This window comes from Sceloporus occidentalis, unplaced genomic scaffold (assembly GCF_023333645.1).
Source record: "Sceloporus occidentalis isolate IW3139 unplaced genomic scaffold, rSceOcc1.0.p SCAF_6, whole genome shotgun sequence".
NCBI classification, from domain to species: domain Eukaryota; kingdom Metazoa; phylum Chordata; class Lepidosauria; order Squamata; family Phrynosomatidae; genus Sceloporus; species Sceloporus occidentalis.
In genome coordinates, this window is record NW_028316986.1 from 113597777 (window position 1) to 113615726 (window position 17950).

General features: G+C 40.0%; 1 protein-coding gene across 2 annotated transcripts in view; it reads left to right on the forward strand.

Annotated features, from left to right (window-relative positions):
• LOC149311278 (protein MMS22-like) overlaps positions 1 to 17950 on the forward strand; it is a 103187-nt gene that overhangs the window by 78748 nt on the left and 6489 nt on the right. Inside the window, exons 21-25 of one of the 2 annotated variants that reach the window (XM_089530700.1) lie at positions 636 to 805; positions 6428 to 6642; positions 7861 to 8027; positions 9984 to 10080; positions 12819 to 13101. In XM_089530700.1, the coding sequence (XP_089386826.1) occupies positions 636 to 805; positions 6428 to 6642; positions 7861 to 8027; positions 9984 to 10080; positions 12819 to 13041 (872 nt within the window). In that variant the 3' untranslated portion in view covers positions 13042 to 13101. Of the gene's footprint in view, positions 1 to 635; positions 806 to 6427; positions 6643 to 7860; positions 8028 to 9983; positions 10081 to 12818; positions 13102 to 17950 lie in introns of those variants that run through there. The other variant, XM_089530699.1, reaches the window with a different exon arrangement.

Genomic DNA, 17950 nt, shown 5'->3' on the forward strand with positions numbered 1-17950 from the left:
TCCAAATTCCAAGATTCCATGAATGGTGCAGGGGTGATTTACCCTGTGCTCTTCTTTTGGTTTCCATATGATGGTATTATAGTCTAAGTACAGTTGGCCTTCTTTATCCATAGATTTTTTTTGTCCACAGATTCAAGCATCCATAGCTTGAAAATATTTTTTAAAAAGTAGAAATTCCAAGTAGCAAACCTTGAGTTTGCAATTTTATATAAGGGACACCATTCTGCTATGCCACTGTATATAGTGGGACTTGAGCATCCACACAGTTTGGGGCTGGAACCAAACTAATCAAATGGCATGTTATTCCAAACTATTTATACTGGTAGTGCTAGCAGTACATTCTCTGGCAGTGCTTTTTTGATCCAAAACAGAGTTCCAGAGGGCAGCTTTGTTCTGTTCAGTTTTAAGATCCAATTGTAGTTCTTCTGCATCAAATCTGTTTTTAGGTCAGAGTTGAATGGACCTTCCCTACCCTAGATTGACTAAGTGGGCTAAATGAAAATAAGGCATCCTGGTTGCTATAGTTACCAATGGATAATGTAACTCAACAGAATGCCTGTTGATGATGTCTCCTCTCCTCCACTCCCAATTTGGTAAAATGTTGTCATGTAGTTTTCATGGTTTTTATTCCACAGGATGCCTTGTGAAATCTTGGGCACCCATATTGGCGACTTCCAAGGCACAACCACTCTTGTTCCGCATAATTGATTGTCTGCTTTTGCCCCACATTGTGCTCCAGCAAGACAAAGGGCTGCCTGCAGCAATGTTGTCTGCAATTCGGGAGAATCTTCCTCTCTTTCTTCAGGTGTGTCTGCATATCATGTATGTGTAACTTCTTAGCTAGTTATATTTAGCTACTAATTGACAAAGAGAACCTTTGGGAAACTAACGACTGGCAATGGACCATTTCTGTTTTTTACATATTGTTGAACAGTTGGTGTCTTTAACATCCAACTAATGAACTCTAAAAGCTAGGGTGATGCAGTGGATTGAACATTTGGGAATGACTCTTTAGACCAGGGTTAGAATCCCAGCTCAGCCATGTAAACCCACTGGGTTCCATCCTCAGCCTCAGAGGATGGCAATGAGAAACCTCCTGTGAAGTAATGTGCCAGTAAAACTGCATTATAGGTTCACCTTAGGGTCGCCATAAGTCAGAAATGACTTGAAGGCACACAACAGCAGTGGACTCTAGCCTCATGGTGCTGGTGTTGGTTCAAGTGTCTGCCCTACATGTGTATCCTTCCCTAAAGCATTTGGTAAAGCTAAGACACAGGGTTCTTGAAGGAACTTACAGCCAATAGCCATCATCATTATGATGTAAAAGGGTTGACACCTAATTAAACTGTTTTGGAACTTCCCTTTACAGAATTTGTTTATTTAGAATGTTTCTGTATCGCCTCCCAGCTCACAAACAACACATTAAAATATTCTTTTGAAACTCCAAAAAGTAACGAGGATTTAACAACAATCCTAGAATTAAGTTTCAAAACAGTTTCAAAACAGTTAAAGCAGCAGTTTCAAACACCAAAGATCAAACAAAGGTATAGTTTTCACTTGCAGAGAAGAGACAGTAAAATTGGAACAGACTCCAAAAGGAGAGAGTGAATAGCAGCCAAACAAGAGAGACAAACCAGGAAGATTATGATTAATAAGTTTTCATTGTCTTGGCCTTCTGTGGCATAATTCTTCAATATGTTTACTCAGTTATTAAGCACATATTAAGTTGCCACCTTGTAAATAATTAAACACTTACGAAAACTGATTTATAAAAGCATATTTCAAAGAAAGTGACCAGTAGTATCAATCAATCTCTCTCTCTCAATCAATCAATCAATCTTTATTAATGCTTAAGCCAAAGGCCATTCGCATGATAAAATATAAAACCAATGACAGCAATTCAGAATTATAAAATATTCCATCAAATAACATCCAAATTTAATACATAATATGCTTCCAGTCAATTAAATAAGACGTTAAAAAACCACTTCAAGGTTTAGATAAGATCATCCACCTAACAATCGTTAAAACGTTAAAAAAAAAAAAACTTCAAAGTTTAGATAAGGTCATCCCCCTGACAATCAACTGCAATGTCTGCCCTTGCCCGAATTTTGATTGCTGCTGAGGCAAACAGTGAAACTTTATAAGTTACCGTGACCAGTAGTATTTCCTCTCTGAAAGAGATGCCAGTTTTGCATCTTCCTTTTTATTATAGAACATTAGAGTAAGTTGAGACTCAAACACAAGAAAGTTTCCCCTCCAGCATAATATGCTTATGGATAATATAAGAAACATCCTCTAAAATGGCCATAAGTAATTCCAGGACAGCATTCCTCTTGTAGGGAATTTACCTAAGTAGGATTCACAGCCCTGTCAATAGTTAGGGTTAGCAAGCCAAGGTAAGGTTATCAATTCAAATTCTCTCTAACTCCATCTTGAACCTTTTATGTAAATTCAGGTCTTATAGCCTCTCTAGAATGTTCTCAAGGAAAATCCAACATGATTTAATTACTCCAGATTGATGTATCAAGAGTCCTGGGTTGCTACAGTTCCATCATATATACTTTTCAAAATCTTTTGTCTATTTTCTTAATCTTCAGCCACTAATGAAACATTTTAAGTGCTGTCCTGGAATACAGCAGGAATTAATCTACATCAGGTTTAAACCCAACTGGTGTAAAAATTCAATTCTCTATTGCTGTCAAATCAAAATATGTAGAATGACTCAATATTTTAAGCCATAAGTGAGTGGCAGATACATGTTGACCTCTAAAAGCTTCAAATACATGCATGTTAGCATTAGCAATTTGTGGGGGCCTCAGTGGCAAGATTTCATATGGAGAGTTGTTACTCACTGCAAGCTAATTACAAGTGGTTGTTCACTTACATTAATGTGAACAAATTCATACACTGGCTAATTGATCTTCTTAATTCGTATCTGTGCTTGTAAGAATTCTAAAGTATAATTTTTGGCATATTTGCTGACATTAAATACATGTGTCTGACAGATTGTTAGCTTATCAATCAGATGACTGATAAGAATGTATCTTCCAAGTACAGTGGACAATGGCACTTTAATGCTACAGTGCTAACTGCACCCTTTACCTGATTTTCCCATTTTCATATTGAATTTTTGCAAACAACAAAATAATTTTAGGGTGGATTTCTTCAGCTCTGTTGAATTAAAAATAGCATTTTGTCTGCCATAAGAGTTTTCTTTTGTTCCTCTGTGTGCCTGGCAGAATATTTTCCTTTTGTTACTACTGCTTTTTGCTAGTATGATTTCCACGCAAGAGTCTTCATGAATTCTCCAGTAATGACCCCTTATGACAGGAGACTCATGATTTACCTCCATTCCTGTCAATCTCAGAAAGCGCTCTCAACAAAATCTGTTTATACAGATAGGAGAGGGAAAATGCTTAGAACAATCAAAAAGTCACGGACAGAAAAGTCTGGCTAGAAAACAGGGTGGGAGGAACCACCACTTGAGCTTCATGTAAGATAAGAGAAGGACCAAAAACATTCATGCTGAAAAGGTAGCCTGGCTAGGGAACAGATAGATTTGTGGAGGTGTTGAATAGGTTGAATATCATTAGTTGTTGTTGTTGTTGTTGTTATTCTTGCTACCTTTATTTGTATCTTGCCTTTTTCCCATGAGTAGGGCTCAAGGAAACTTCCACATTAAAAAGATCACAATTAAAAACATTTTAAAAATTAAACATTAAAATAAAATGGAATTATTAACTATATTAAATACAAATACAGTCAGCCCTCCGTATCCATGGATTCTGCATCTATAAGTCCCATCATCCACAGCTTGAAAATATCTCCCTCTCACCCAAAAAAATCCAAAAAGCAAATCATGATTTTGCCATTTTATACAAGAACACCATTTTACTACCCCATTGTATATAATGGGACTTGAGCATCCATGGATTTTGGTATTCATGAGTGACCCTGGAATGAAACCCCAACAGATACCAAGGGCTCACTGTGCTCTTTTTTTCTTTAAAAATATTTTTAAAAGTTCAGCAATATAATTGGCAGCAATACAGTGCTTACATCACTTTTGTTAAAAGCCCTGAGTTCTAAAAGCCTGTTTGAATAAAAAATTACAGCTAATAGGGTGCAACTCTAGCCTCCCTAGGGAGGGAGTTCCAAAATTTAGTATAGCCACCAAAGAAGGCCTCCTCTCATGTTCCCTCGAACCATACTCTGAAGATGGTAGGACTGAGAGAAGGGCCTCTCTTGTGGAGTAATGGTCTGTTAGATAGCCTGGACTAAAACTTTATAGGGCTTTATCAGTCAAAACCAGCAATTTGAATTATGCCTGGAAAAAGAATGGAGACCAGTGGAGTTGTCAGAGAAGGGTAGATATATGATCTTTGTACCCAACCCAAAATACAAAGTAAACATGTTTAATAGTTTTGAGAAAATAAAACATTTACCTTGATAGAACCAACCAAGATTATTCTTTCTGTTTCTGTTTGTATGCCAAAACTTTATACTGCACTCCATTATGGGTTGAAACATTATAGATTGTGTTGAAATTGCCATGATAGTATCAATACATAGACTCCTGTGGTACTCCTGTCCCATCCTATTCCCTTGATCCCTATATGTGGATCATCAGATCAGCTTTTCCTGGACAGCTGGTGACAGCAGGGAAGTGGGTTCAGGAATGGGAAAGTCACATTCCACAAGTAAAATAGCATTTGTGGTTCCTGGAATAATATAGTGTTCCCCAAATGTTTTCTGACAGCAGTTCCTTCTTAGTGTGAGAATTTTAAAAAATAATGTTAAAAAGTAAATGAATAAATAGTTACTCAAAATTAATCTAATATCTGTAAGACACTAATGTCAGCAGGTCATTGAATAGAGAACTTTTGTTATCCCCAAGATCTACCAACAAGAATTGCTATCCACAACAGCATAACATATATTTTTGCTCTTGCTACCAGCATAGTTTCCATCTCACAGAGAAGATTGTTTGGTGCTGATCCTAAGAGTTATTTATACCCACATGGCCTTGCTGTAGTCATAAAGAGTACATTTCTTAGCGAGCAGATTACAAAATTTCTTTCTGAGTATTTTATGCTGTGACTAACATATTCTCAAACATTTGCTATTACATTTCTGTAATCATTGCAGAATAATTTGTCTTGTTTTTTTCTCCTTTACAAAATTACCTCTTCTGCCTCTTGTGTAATGTTTTCAAACATTGAAAAAGCTCTTAGACAGAAATTTGGGGAAATCAAGAAATAGAGAGCTCCAATTTTTATGATCCTATTTTAAACCAAAACCCTGGCAGAACAGATATTTAGCTTTTTGTCCCTTTCATGGGACTTCTGTTTAACTTTAATACATATCCCAACCTTTCCCTTGCAAGCAGTGAGAGTGGGAAGGGTTTAGATGCATTCTGAGTCATTTCTCATCATTCTGAGGTCATGGTCAGAGTTGAAATCCAGAAGATCCATTACACTCCTCTGATGTCTCTTCCTGGCCTTCTCTGAGGTCAGGGATCAGAAAGGACATCACAGAAAATGTCTGTGGGGCTGAGAGGGTCACGAATGCCACACGAGATCCCAATTGGAAATCACATCTTGATTTAAAGACATCAGAGGGAGAGAACCTCTTTCCTATTGCTTCTTTTTCCTCAGACCACACGTAATAGTTGTTGTTGTGTGCTTTCCAGTCAATTCCAATTTATGGGGACACTGTCATGAAGTTTTCTTGTCAAGACTTGTTCAGAAGGGGTTTGCTTTTGCCTTCCTTTGAAGGTGAGAGACTGTGATTTGCTTAAAGTCACCCAGTGGCTTTGCATGGCCAAGCAAGAATTTGAATCCTATTTTCCAGAGTCCTTGGGGTGAAGCAGATGGCACTGGGATCATGCTGCTGCTGTTCATCCCAGGACCACAGCAGCCGCATGCGCCTGGCCCCAATCCAGGCCGCCTCCCACTGTCCTGAACCAGGTGCCAAAATGGAGCGGTACTTTACCTCTTCTTTTTAGGCTGGTTCTTCTGGGATGAGGCACACTCAGGGCAGCTTCTGGCCACATTCGGGGCGTGCATCATCTGGATGCCACACTCCCAAAGCAGCCCAATGGCAGCCATTTTGGACCATCTGTTTGTGGCCCTAATCCAACATTCAAACCACTACACCATGATGGTTCTTTTAAACCACAAGATTAACAGCTTAATGTATGTTGGAAATCAGTTACTCTTTTCATAGTGCAATAATGCTACAGTCCATGTTCATCATTGTGCAGTGAGTAGTTTTACTAGATATAACTGGCTTTATTAGACCATGTAATTTTAGAGAATCAAGAACTGTACTTTCAAGACAAGCAATAACATCTTCCTCAATCTGGTTTCTTTCTTTTTTCCACATATATATAGTTGTGGGTTTTTTTCCCTTCCTTTTGCAGGGTTTGTCTTTTATATGTTGTCAGTCTCAGACACAAGGTGCCTATTTGAATCAGTTGCTAGGGAATGTTATCCAACAGTATTTGGGGCGTTTCCTTTCTCCATCACCTTCTGCTTCTCGAACTGGGCAGCATCCTATTTTGCTGGCACTGTACAGTTCCTCCACCACCACCCCAGGAGCCTTACATCTACATAAGATCACAATGCAAGTCATAAGGTACTTGTTCTTTATTTTTCTGGACAGATAAATAGGCAGCCTTCTGAATTTGACATTGCAGAACATGTTCTGATAGAAAAACAGTGGATAAAGTTGATCCCATTAAAATTCAGATTGTGAATTTAAAACTGTTGAGGGGGGAACTGAAATAAAAGCATATTGATTTATTGTGTTTGAAGAGTATGCCATGTTGAGAAAACTGTGATACATATGTATGTATGGTGTCATTATTTACTCAAATGGACCTGTGTGTGTGTGTGTGTGTGTGTGTGTGTGTGCGTTGTCTGTTGACTTACTGTTATCCTGTACATTTCACAGGGTTTTCCTAGGCAAGGAATACACAGAGCTGGTTTTGTCAGTTCCTTACTCTAGGAGATCTAGGAGTCCAAGTAGACCACAAGTTGAACATGATTCAGCAGTGCAATGCGGCAGCTAAAAGGCCAATGCAATTTTAGGCTGCATCAGTAAAAGCATAGTGTCTAGATCAAGAGAAGTAATAGTGCCACTCTAGTCTGCTTTGGACAGGCCCCACCTGGAATACTGTGTCCAGTTCTGAGCACCACAATTCAGAAAGGATGTTGAGAAACTAGAGCATGTCCAGAGGAGGGCGACTAAAATGGTGAAGGGTCTGGAAACCATGTCCTATGAGGAACAGCTTAGGGAGCTGGGGATGTTTAGCCTGGAGAAGGGAAGGTTAAGAGGTGATATGATAGCCCTATTTAAATATTTAAAGGAATGTCATATTGAGGAGGGAACAAGCTTGTTTTCTGCTGCTCCAGAGAACAGGACCCAGAACAATGGATGCAGGCTGCAGGAAATGAGATTCCACCTCAACATTAGGAGGAACTTCCTGACAGTAAGGGCTGTTCGACAGTGGAACACACTCCTTCCTCGGAATGTGGTGGAGTCTCCTTCTTTGGAGGTCTTTAAGCAGAGGCTGGATGGCCTTCTGTTGGGGATGCTTTGATTGAGATTTCCTGCATGGCAGGGGGTTGGACTGGATGGCCCTTGTGGTCTCTTCCAACTCTATGATTCTATGATTCTAACTATAGCCTACGGCACTTGGTATTCATTGGCAGTCACCCACCCAGATAGTAACTAGGGCAGATTCTGCTTAGCTTCCAAGATCAAATGGGACTGTGGGGCTTTGAGTATATTGAGGCCCACTTGAGGATAGCACATTACTAATTTATTGTTGGGCTTTTCTTTTTCTTCCAGTGAAAATTACCTACAGTTCAAAGGCCATGCACCTCCTTTGCATCTGGCATCATCTCTAGCTTTCATTCTTGAAGCGTTGAGGAAAGCCAGGAATACTGAAGTGTGTGATATTGGTGTGCTACTCCCTCCTGTACTGAAATGCCTTGTATTGGTTAATGAACCTCTAGGTGAGCTTATGAATTTTATTTTCTATTAAAAATATGTTGTGATTTATAGCATAAACACTGATATGGATCATACCTTCAAAGAGTTTACAGTGTAAGCATTTGGTATGCGGGCCTTTACATATTTTTCACCTTGGTAGATGTATTATAAAATGCAGTTAACATACTTATGCTGCTCATTAAAAAACGATGCTATTATTGGACTTTGGGCCTTCCATTCAAGATCCTTCATACTGCTTGATGTTTAATCTAATTTTTTTTCTGACAATAGAGATATTTAGTCTCCTTTTGTTGGGTTGCAATGATTGCTTTAGACCAGGGTGGACAAAATATTTCCTTTAAGTGTTTTTACTTCAGAATGCCACCAAAAGCCCACAAGGGTCTGTGGAGGTCATTTCCAACACTTTAAATTGTGGTTTGAATTCAAATCTGGATATTTGGTCTTTAATTGTGTTTTCATTGTACTTTTTATGCATTGTTAGTGTTGGGTGAATGGAGTCCCATTATGAGGGGAAAGAAAGGCTATAAATCTAGTACATAAATAAATAAAGTGTTTTAATAGTTGGTTTTCAGTGATTGGGTATTTTATTCATATAATATGTAGCTTTCATGTAATGCTTTAGAATGTTCAAATATTTAACATTATTATTTAAGCCAGAAGTGAAGGAAGTGCAGCCTTCCAGAGATGTGGTTTGGTTTGTTGGTTTGTTTTTTGAAGTACTCCTGCCAAAAAAAAAAAAATGTTTGGCCTAAACTGTTTACTGGGCATAGAGGGGTAAATTTTCTTGTGTTTTGGTGCCTGAAGATCCCCTTTTCCCAACAGAACTGACCTGGAAATATGCAGCCTAGGGAGCGTTTGGGGAAACATCATGACTTTGTGGGGCTCTGGCCATCTATGGTGCCTTGAAGACTAACCCTTGATAATCATCCACGCCTGATTTAATCCTATACCTATATAATTGGGTTGGGTAGGGTAGTGTAGGATGTGTGTGTGTGAGTTTGTCTTCAAGTCATTTCCTATTTATGACAGTCCTAAGGCAAACCTGGCATGGGGTTTTCTTGGTGAGATTGGTTCAGAGGTTTGCCATTGCCTTCAGTAGCTTAGGGTTAGACAATGGCTTTCCTAGTATTCATGTGATTGCATGGTGACATCAAGATTTGTTCAGTTCGTTGTTATTACAGTCATAGACCAGCACATCAAGATTTGAACTGAAGACTTCCAGACTCACTAACTTTAGCAACTCACATGGTTTTTACTGTAGCCTGGATTTCCCTAGAACAAACAAACAAGAATGTTACGATTCAATGCTGTGGAATTCTGGGATTTGCAGTTTGTTGTGGCACCAGAGCTCTCTGATAAAGAAGGTTAAATGTCACACAAAACTATAGCTCCCAGAATTCTCTAGCATTGGGCCAAGGAAGTTTAAGCGGTCTCAATCTGGATTATTTCTGCAATGCAGATACAGCCTTAGTCCCACTGAATTGGACAGAATTCACTGCCAAGTGAAGCATGCACAGGATTGCAATCTAAGGTTAAAAACCTATTGGTTTGTGTATGAGAAAGAGGCAGAGGCAGTAGTATGACGGCAGATATATATCTGTGGTTGTGGATACTGTGATTTGTGGGGTTTGGTGGGAGCAAAAGTCAGAAATAAAACTGCCCTGCCAGACCTCAGCAGCTCAGGACCCAGCAGGGCAACGTCCTCTGTAGACTTTATTGACACTGTGCCTTGCTTCAAAAATGGCTACCCCAATATAAGAGACCAACAGAATTGGTGCCTAATCTTATTCCTATTAATTGTCATTTATTCTATTACTTGATAAGGTACCAGGTTTTTAGATAAAGTTTTATATTTTTTTAAAAAAAAAAAAAGTTCTGTAGAGAAATTTATATAGATCACCTAGAGCTGTTTCCACCTAAGTTATTAAAAGCCTCTGTATGATTTTTCCCTCCTACAGTTAAAAAACTATCTACAGAAATTCTGCAGTGTGTGGTAGAAGGCTGCCAAGCAGGGTCAGGAAAAGAGCTTGCCACCCAGCTGACTTCTGTGTTTAGGTAGGTAGAAAACTGGCCAGTTGGCACCGAAACGATTGCAAGGCATTTGATGAAAAACATGTTCTTTTATGCAACTAATTATCCTTAACATAATTTGATGTTGATTGCTTATAGTACTTCCCTTCTTGGCAAAATGGTTAGCCATGCGGATTGGCCAACAAAAAAGGAAACCTTTTAGACAGAAACAGGAACATTTCCCCCCCTGTGGTGTTGTAATGCTGTTTTAGGGAAAACACATTGCAGCCATAAAAATAGAGCATCACAGGTAAATCGTCAGGTTAATTTCTTCCTCAGAATATTCAATTTTGAAATCATCATGCTGTCCCAGCTCTGTCGTTGACAAATACTATTTGAGCATCTGCAGTTTTCTTCAAATATTTAAGACAGGGAGGAGGAGGAGTGAAAGCTGAACAGAAGCTCAGAGCTGAATATAATTCAGCTTTTAATTAATAACCTTATAACATATAATAATGTTCGCTTTCAGAACCGAGGTTGATCCACTCTATTTCAAATATACAGAAATAAATCAAAGATCACGCAAGGGGCCTTTGCATTGTTCAGTGGAATTTCCCCTTCCATTTCCCCCTTTGGCACAAATGAACCCTACTCTCCAAATCTGCTCCAGAGAGTCCCTCAGTCCCTTCCTCTGTAGCAGAATCAGTTCCATCAGTAGTATCTATTCTTGCGATGGAGATCCACCATTGGATACAATCCACAGTGCTTCAGTTTGATGTTTGATCAGAATAACAAATCATCAACACTTGCAGTTACTTGTATGGACACATTAGCAGAACCATTAGAAGTAACCCAATCAAAGGAGGCAGAGATAAAGTAATGTAACTTTTGAAGTTCTGATCCATTTTCAAAGCTGCTTTCCAAAAGACTGAAGTTAATTTAAAATGTGAATTCAGTTAGACAGTGCTAGAAAGACTCTCCAGTTCAGTACTATACTGCCACTTAACAATAGTTTTCTTGACAATGGAATTCACGCACTTAATAGTGAATATAAAATAGCCTTCATCTTACGTTGCCTATATAATAAAGGGTCGACCATCATGATAGCTATTAAAATACGAAAAAGGCTATTGTTACTGGAAAGAGAACTTCCTTTGAACTTGGCATAAACAAGTGATATCCAAAATGAGACAAAAGTATGGTGTTACATTGAAATTCACATTCTGTAGATTTAGCATTGAACAGGGCATGCTTACACGGCTGTGTACACAATTTAGTCAGCATGCCCTAATGGCACTGCAGGATGCAAGATGAATTTTTGGATGACATATTAAAAATGGACTGATGAAGGAACTGCACAAAGCTACGGACCCCCACATCTGAAAATGGATATGTCTTGGGGGAGGGGATATCAGATTACAGAGGCCTGTGATGGAAAAACTTTTCTCAATATTGTAGCTGTTTTAATGTATTTTTTTAATGTGTTGAATCTGAAAATAAATGAATAAATAATAAATAAATAAATAATAAAACTTTTATTTATATACCGCCCTTCCATTGATCAGGGCGGTGAACAACATAATACAAATAATACATACAGTAAAACATTTTAAAAACAATCATAAAACCCCCGGTCAGCTCTCCAAATTGCCGTCAGCAAGAGAGAGAGGCCATCTAGGACTTCATTCGGGGAATGCAGTTCGAAATAGGAGGGTCTTTAACTCCCTCCTAAACTGAGCCAGGGAGGTGGCCGAGCGGAGCTCTGTGGGCAGCATGTTCCAAAGGGTCGGGGCAACGATGGAATACGTCCTCCTCGAAGTCGAGGAGAGTTTAGCCCCAGGTACCCTAAGTAATTGCTGCCCAGAAGTTCTGAGGGTGCGGGGCGGAATGTATGGGGAGAGGCGGTCCTTCAGGTATCCTGGGCCCAAGCCATGTAGGGCTTTATAGGTAATCACCAACACCTTGTACTGTGCCCGGAAGCGAATAGGCAGCCAGTGCAGGTCTCTGAGCACCGGTGTTATGTGGCTGGTCCTGGAAGTACCAGTGACCAGCCTGGCCGCCATGTTCTGTACCAGCTGTAGCTTCCGGGAATGATACAAGGGTTGCCCCATGTAGAGCGCGTTGCAGAAATCCAATCTAGAGGTTACCAGAGCATGTACCACCGTTTCTAAGTCCCTCTGGGCCAGGTATGGGCGCAGCTGGCGAATAAGCCGAAACTGGTAACAGGTGTTCCTGACCGTCGCATTCACCTGAGATGTAAGGTGAAGCGACGAATCAAGAAGCACCCCCAGACTGCGCACGGAGTCCTTCACGGGAAGCGTGATCCCGTTCAGGACAGGTGGAACTATCGCCATTCCTGGGCCAGGGGAACCTATCACGAGTACCTCCGTTTTCTCTGGATTCAGGCTGAGTCGGTTTTTCCTCATCCAGCCCATTACTGACTCCAGGCATGCCACGAGAGGAGAGACGCCATCCTCGGTCACTGCATCAGTCGGAGACATAGAGAAAACTATTTGGGTGTCATCAGCGTACTGATAACCCCGCGCCCCATGTCTCCGGATGATCTCTCCCAGCGGTTTCATGTAAATGTTAAATAGCATGGGAGACAGAATGGCTCCTTGAGGGACCCCAGTTGTGAGGGCCCTCTTATCGGAGCACACGTCTCCCAGCTGCACCATCTGGAACCTCCCGGAGAGGTAGGACCGGAACCACTGGAGCGCAGTGCCCCCGATACCCACCTCAGCCAGGCGCTCCAGAAGGATACCATAACAGAATCATAACAGAATCATACAGTTGAAAGAGACCAGAAGGGCTATCCAGTCCAACCCCCTGCCATCCAGAAACTCACAATCAAAGCACACCCAACAGATGACCATCCAGCCTCTGTTTAAAGACCTCCAAAGAAGGAGACTCCACCACACTCCAAGAGAGAGTGTCCCATTGTTGAACAGCTCTTACACTCAGAAAGCTACTCCTCATGTTGAGGTGGACTCTCTTTTTCTGTAGCTTATATCAATTGTTCTGGGTCCTATGCCATACCACTTTCAGGAATTTGATATTTTTATCAATTTGTTTGTTATTCACCATTGATTAAATGGAGACTCTGATGTTCCAGTATGATTTCTTTTATTATTTTTGAACAGATTTTTAAATTTCATATTAGCAAATTAAAGTACAGTGGACCCTTGTTATACGCTGGGGTTTGGTTCCAAGATCTCCCGTGTATAACAAAATCCGTGTATGCTCAAGTCCCATTACATATAATGACATAGCAAAATGGTGTCCCTTATAAAAAATGGAAAATCAAGGTAAATTTATACTTTTTTGGAACATTCTCAAACCGTGTATGCTTAAATCCGTGTATAAAAAATCTGTGTATAAGAAGGACCGACTGTATTTTGAAAGTCTATTAGAAGACTTTTAATCCCTTTCTTACTCTTTGTAGGTTCATTTCATTCAGTCACATATTACAACTTAAAAACACTGAAACAAGTTGCAAAAAACTGTACATGATGGAGTTAATCTGAGATCTTTTTGGATTTAGAATGCCAAGTTCCTATACATTTTTTAAAAGTTTTTATGACCCTCGGTTTTGCAGTCCTGTATTATCATTCCATTCTACTCTCATTTCAGCAATGTTCGTAGTTAAATTCAGACCAGCTTCCAGAGGGAACTGTAAATGTTAGAAACTTCTCAATGTGGTTCCTTCCAGATTTCTGTTTCACCCAACCACTTCTGTTGAATCAATTACTTTTTCAAATTGTGACAAGTTAGCTAAAGGCCAGTGCTTTCTACCTGGCAACTTGGTAGATCCCATTATCAGATCAATTTTCTTTTGGAAAATAGGGGACTAATTCTGAGATTTCTAAAGGCCTGATAGCATTTCCCCTTATTCCAAAAACATTCTAAACAGTCATTTTATTGTGAAAGAATACTGTTTGGCAACACAACACAATCCCCATATCTGCAGGGATATGTTCCCAGACTTACCGTGCGAAACTGTGGATAATAGCAAACCCTATTGAAAAGAATGACTTCCTGAAAAAGCTGACTCTAGAGTTGTGTTGGAGGACATAGATATTTCTAAAGATATCATATCTGTAAGTATTTCTAGGTCCTACAGTGCAACTCTGGTTGACTTCTGAAATCATACCATAGAATCATGCCGGAGGACCTAGGAAATGCCTAGAGAGAACGTATTTTTTCGCACATAAGTAAATGAAACTGGTTGTATCAGTCCCAGAAATATGTAGATTGTACTCTACTTTTAAAACACTACCAGCTATACTACAGCATTATCATCTAAAGTGAAAGTGCACATTTAAAGCTTACTTTGAAACACAGTGCTGCAGACCAAAATCTAGAATGCAAGCCTGTAACAACCTGAGAGTTAAACAGCATCCATGTAGGTATGGAGAACTGAATAAAGCAAAGAGAGTTGGAGCCCTTTGAATTGGGTCCACCACAAAAAAATGGGAAGGTAAAAAACAGAGAAATAGCAAGATACAATGCAGGTGGAACTCAGTCTATAGCTTTTATGCTTAATGAGGTAGTGTTTTAAGTTATATCCATGATAATATTGCTACCTATATCTCATAACATTGGGCTGCCCTCTGAAATTTTTCCCAGTCAGTGGCTTTGGCTCTGTGACGAATTGGTAAAACATATTATGAGAGATATTACAAGTGTTAAATCAAGATAATATATGGCCCCAGGAAAAAACACCATTATGTTGGCATTTGTACAGTGCTATCCCACACTATAGTGAGAGAACAATTCTTTGCAGATGGGGGAAGTCTGTCATGGTCCAGGCAGCGGCTTCAGGCAAACATCACTTGGCACCAAAGGCTCATGCCTATGGCTCCACCCAGTTCCTGTTATAAAGTGGACTTCACAGCTGTCCCTGAAGTATCTCCTGTTTTAGCAGGGGCAGGGACCCCACTGACTCATCTCCCAACATGTCTATCTCCCTAAATTTGGGGGCTAAAATTTCTGTACAGCTGGAATTACTTAAATCTGCCAATTTTGTAGGTTTTCTACTCTGATATATCAAGACCACCCTCCCAAAAATATCCTGAGTGATCGCCAGTGTAACATAATTGGGAGAAAATTGGAATATAAAAAAAACAGTAAATATAACTTCCAGTCACCAAAATGGCAGTAGTGATGATAGTGCTGTGGCCCTCCACAGCTCTCGAGGAGACACAAATCAGCTGGTGTGGCTCTCAACACCCATGTGCCAATAGGACTTTCAAACAGGGGTGGAGGGTAGAGCAGGTGGAAAAGCTCAGTCATGACTAAAGCACAAAAGTTAGAATCATACAAACCATCGTATTCCCTATTACCATGTATGGATAATAATAATTAATAATTTGTTTTATTTATATACTGCTATTCCAAAGATCATAGCGGTGAACAGCAAGTAAGCTAATTTGCCCCCAACAGTCTGGGTACTCATTTTAGCGACCTCGGAAGGATGCAAGCCTGAGTCGAGCTTGGGCCCTTTTGCTGGTCTTGAACTCACAACCTTGTGGTTTTGAGTAAATGGCTGCAGTACAGGCATTTAACCACTGCACCACCAGGGCTCCATTGTGAGAGCTGGACAGTTAAAAAGAAATATAGGAAGAATCAATTCATTTGACATGTGGTGCTGGAGAAGGATCCTATGGACAGCCAAAAAAACAAACAAGTGGGTCCTAGAGCAGATCATACCAGAAATCTGCCTGGAAGCCAAGATGACAAAAACATAGGCTGTCATACTTTGGAGATATCATAAGAAGGCATGAATCATTGAAAAAAAAGAATGCTAGAAAAGGTAAAGTAGAAAGAGAGGGAAAATGCATACTAGATGGATGTATTAAAGAGATCACAAGTATGAATTTACAAGAATTAAGCAGAGCAGTAGAGGACAAAAAGTCTTGGAAATATCTCACCTGCTGCATTGCCATGGATCAAGATAGACTTGAAGGCCATTAACAACAACAAAGGTCTTCCATCAGAAGCAGTTGTCAACAGAAGAGCTGATTTGGCAAAGCTTCCAGGCAGAGGGGCAGAACAGATGGAGATGCTTCAGCCATGAGGTTGGCAGATCACTATCTGGAATACTTATCATTTCTGCACACTGCTCACCAATTCATTTCAGTCAAATTAAGGAATCCCTTTCCTTCCTTTGTTGGAAGGACACTGGTCAGAAGGCTCCTTGCTGTATTTGTGGCTCCAATGTCTCATTGTAGCAGCATTGTAGAACCACATTACCTTAATTATTCTTCTGATAAGAAACCAGTAGATTCAGCCCTTTTGAAAGCTGGCCCTACTGTCCATGTTTGAAGCTAATCATACACACTTGAACCCTAAAACCCTGTTAACCTTATTGCTTTCTGCCACTAGACTACAAATAGCTACAAGATGAATGTCTGCTTCAGGTTTATCATAAAAAAAAAAAAACTGGATAGAGAAAAGATGAAGCCTTGCATTAATACAGAAATTAGCCAGTGGTGTGAGAGGTCTTAAAGGATGAGGGGGGGGGGGGGGAGAGATGCTTTTGCAGAAAACTGGTGCTTATTTATTGTATTTGCCAACAAATACTCCCGCCCCCTGCAAATGAACAACTTCAGTTCTGGCCATTCTTCTGAATATTTACTAAATAATAATAATAATAATAATAATAATAATAATAATTATTATTATTTTAATTGCATTTCCCACCTCTCCCTGCGGATCGAGGCGGATTACAACAGAGAATAAAATCAATAATAAAATACAAGATACAGTATTATCTAAAAATACAGTCAATAGAATGAACAACAAAACTAGTACCAATCACTAAAATGACCAAATCATCGTCTGTTTTCTATGCTATCAAAGTCAGAAGTGGGAGTGTTCTTTGAGATCAGCTATAGAAGGTCAGATGGATAGGCCCGCCAGAACAGATCTGTCTTAAGTGCTTAAGAGCTTCTAAGGTGGTAATAAGACGGATCTCTTCTGGTAAGTTATTATTATTATTATTAACCTTTATTTATAAAGCGCTGTAAATTTGCACAGCGCTGTACATACAAACTTTTAGTTAGACAGTTCCCTGCCCTCAGGCTTACAATCTAAAAAGACACGACACAAAAGGAGAAGGAATGGTGGCGGGGAAGGGGATGAGGTCCAGGAGTTCTTCTCTACTTCCGAGGCCTGGACCAAGGCAGATGGACTGGAGGGAGGGCTTGGATTCTTAATGGATGGTCTACTCTCTCTCGGAGGCCTCTCTCCCCTCAAGATGGTGGTCGGAAGGAGGGCTTTTCTTCTTAGTAGGCAAGGCCTGTTGTTGCTGGCCTGCCTCTCTCCCCTTCAAGATGGTGGTCGGAAGGAGGGCTCTTTGTCTGTCAGGCGAGGCCTGTTGTTCCATAGTTTATGGGCTGTGGCTGTAAATGCTTTATGGGACGTTATGTTGATAGGCAAGTGGTGTCTGTTATTCTGACTATCGTGCTGCAGGTTAAAGTGTGTTGCCTTTATTTCCTGTATTCCTTGTGTGTGTGTGTATAATAAAATTAAATTTAAAAAGGGGAGAAGGGGGAATGGCCTACTAAAGGGCTTTTCTATTATAGTTATTTGCTGTGAATAGTAAAAGATACTGGTTTGGCATGATACCTAAATTGAGTCACTTGCTACAGTGCTCACTGTAGGGAAGAAATGCATATACATACTTGCTGTCATTTGTGGTTAGGCTTTTCAGTTTGTAGATTATATGAGCATCTAGCTTTCTGTCAGCTCTTTCTCTCTGTCTCCAAATGTGATCCTGTGATATTGGCCTTTGTGTATTCCCTGAACACTCCCCCTGCTCCAAATGCATACATTTCTTTGGTGGAGCTTGTTGTCTATGATCCAGCTGTTGTTGTTTTGCCATGCACTAAATGCCCTTGTTTCTTCCTCC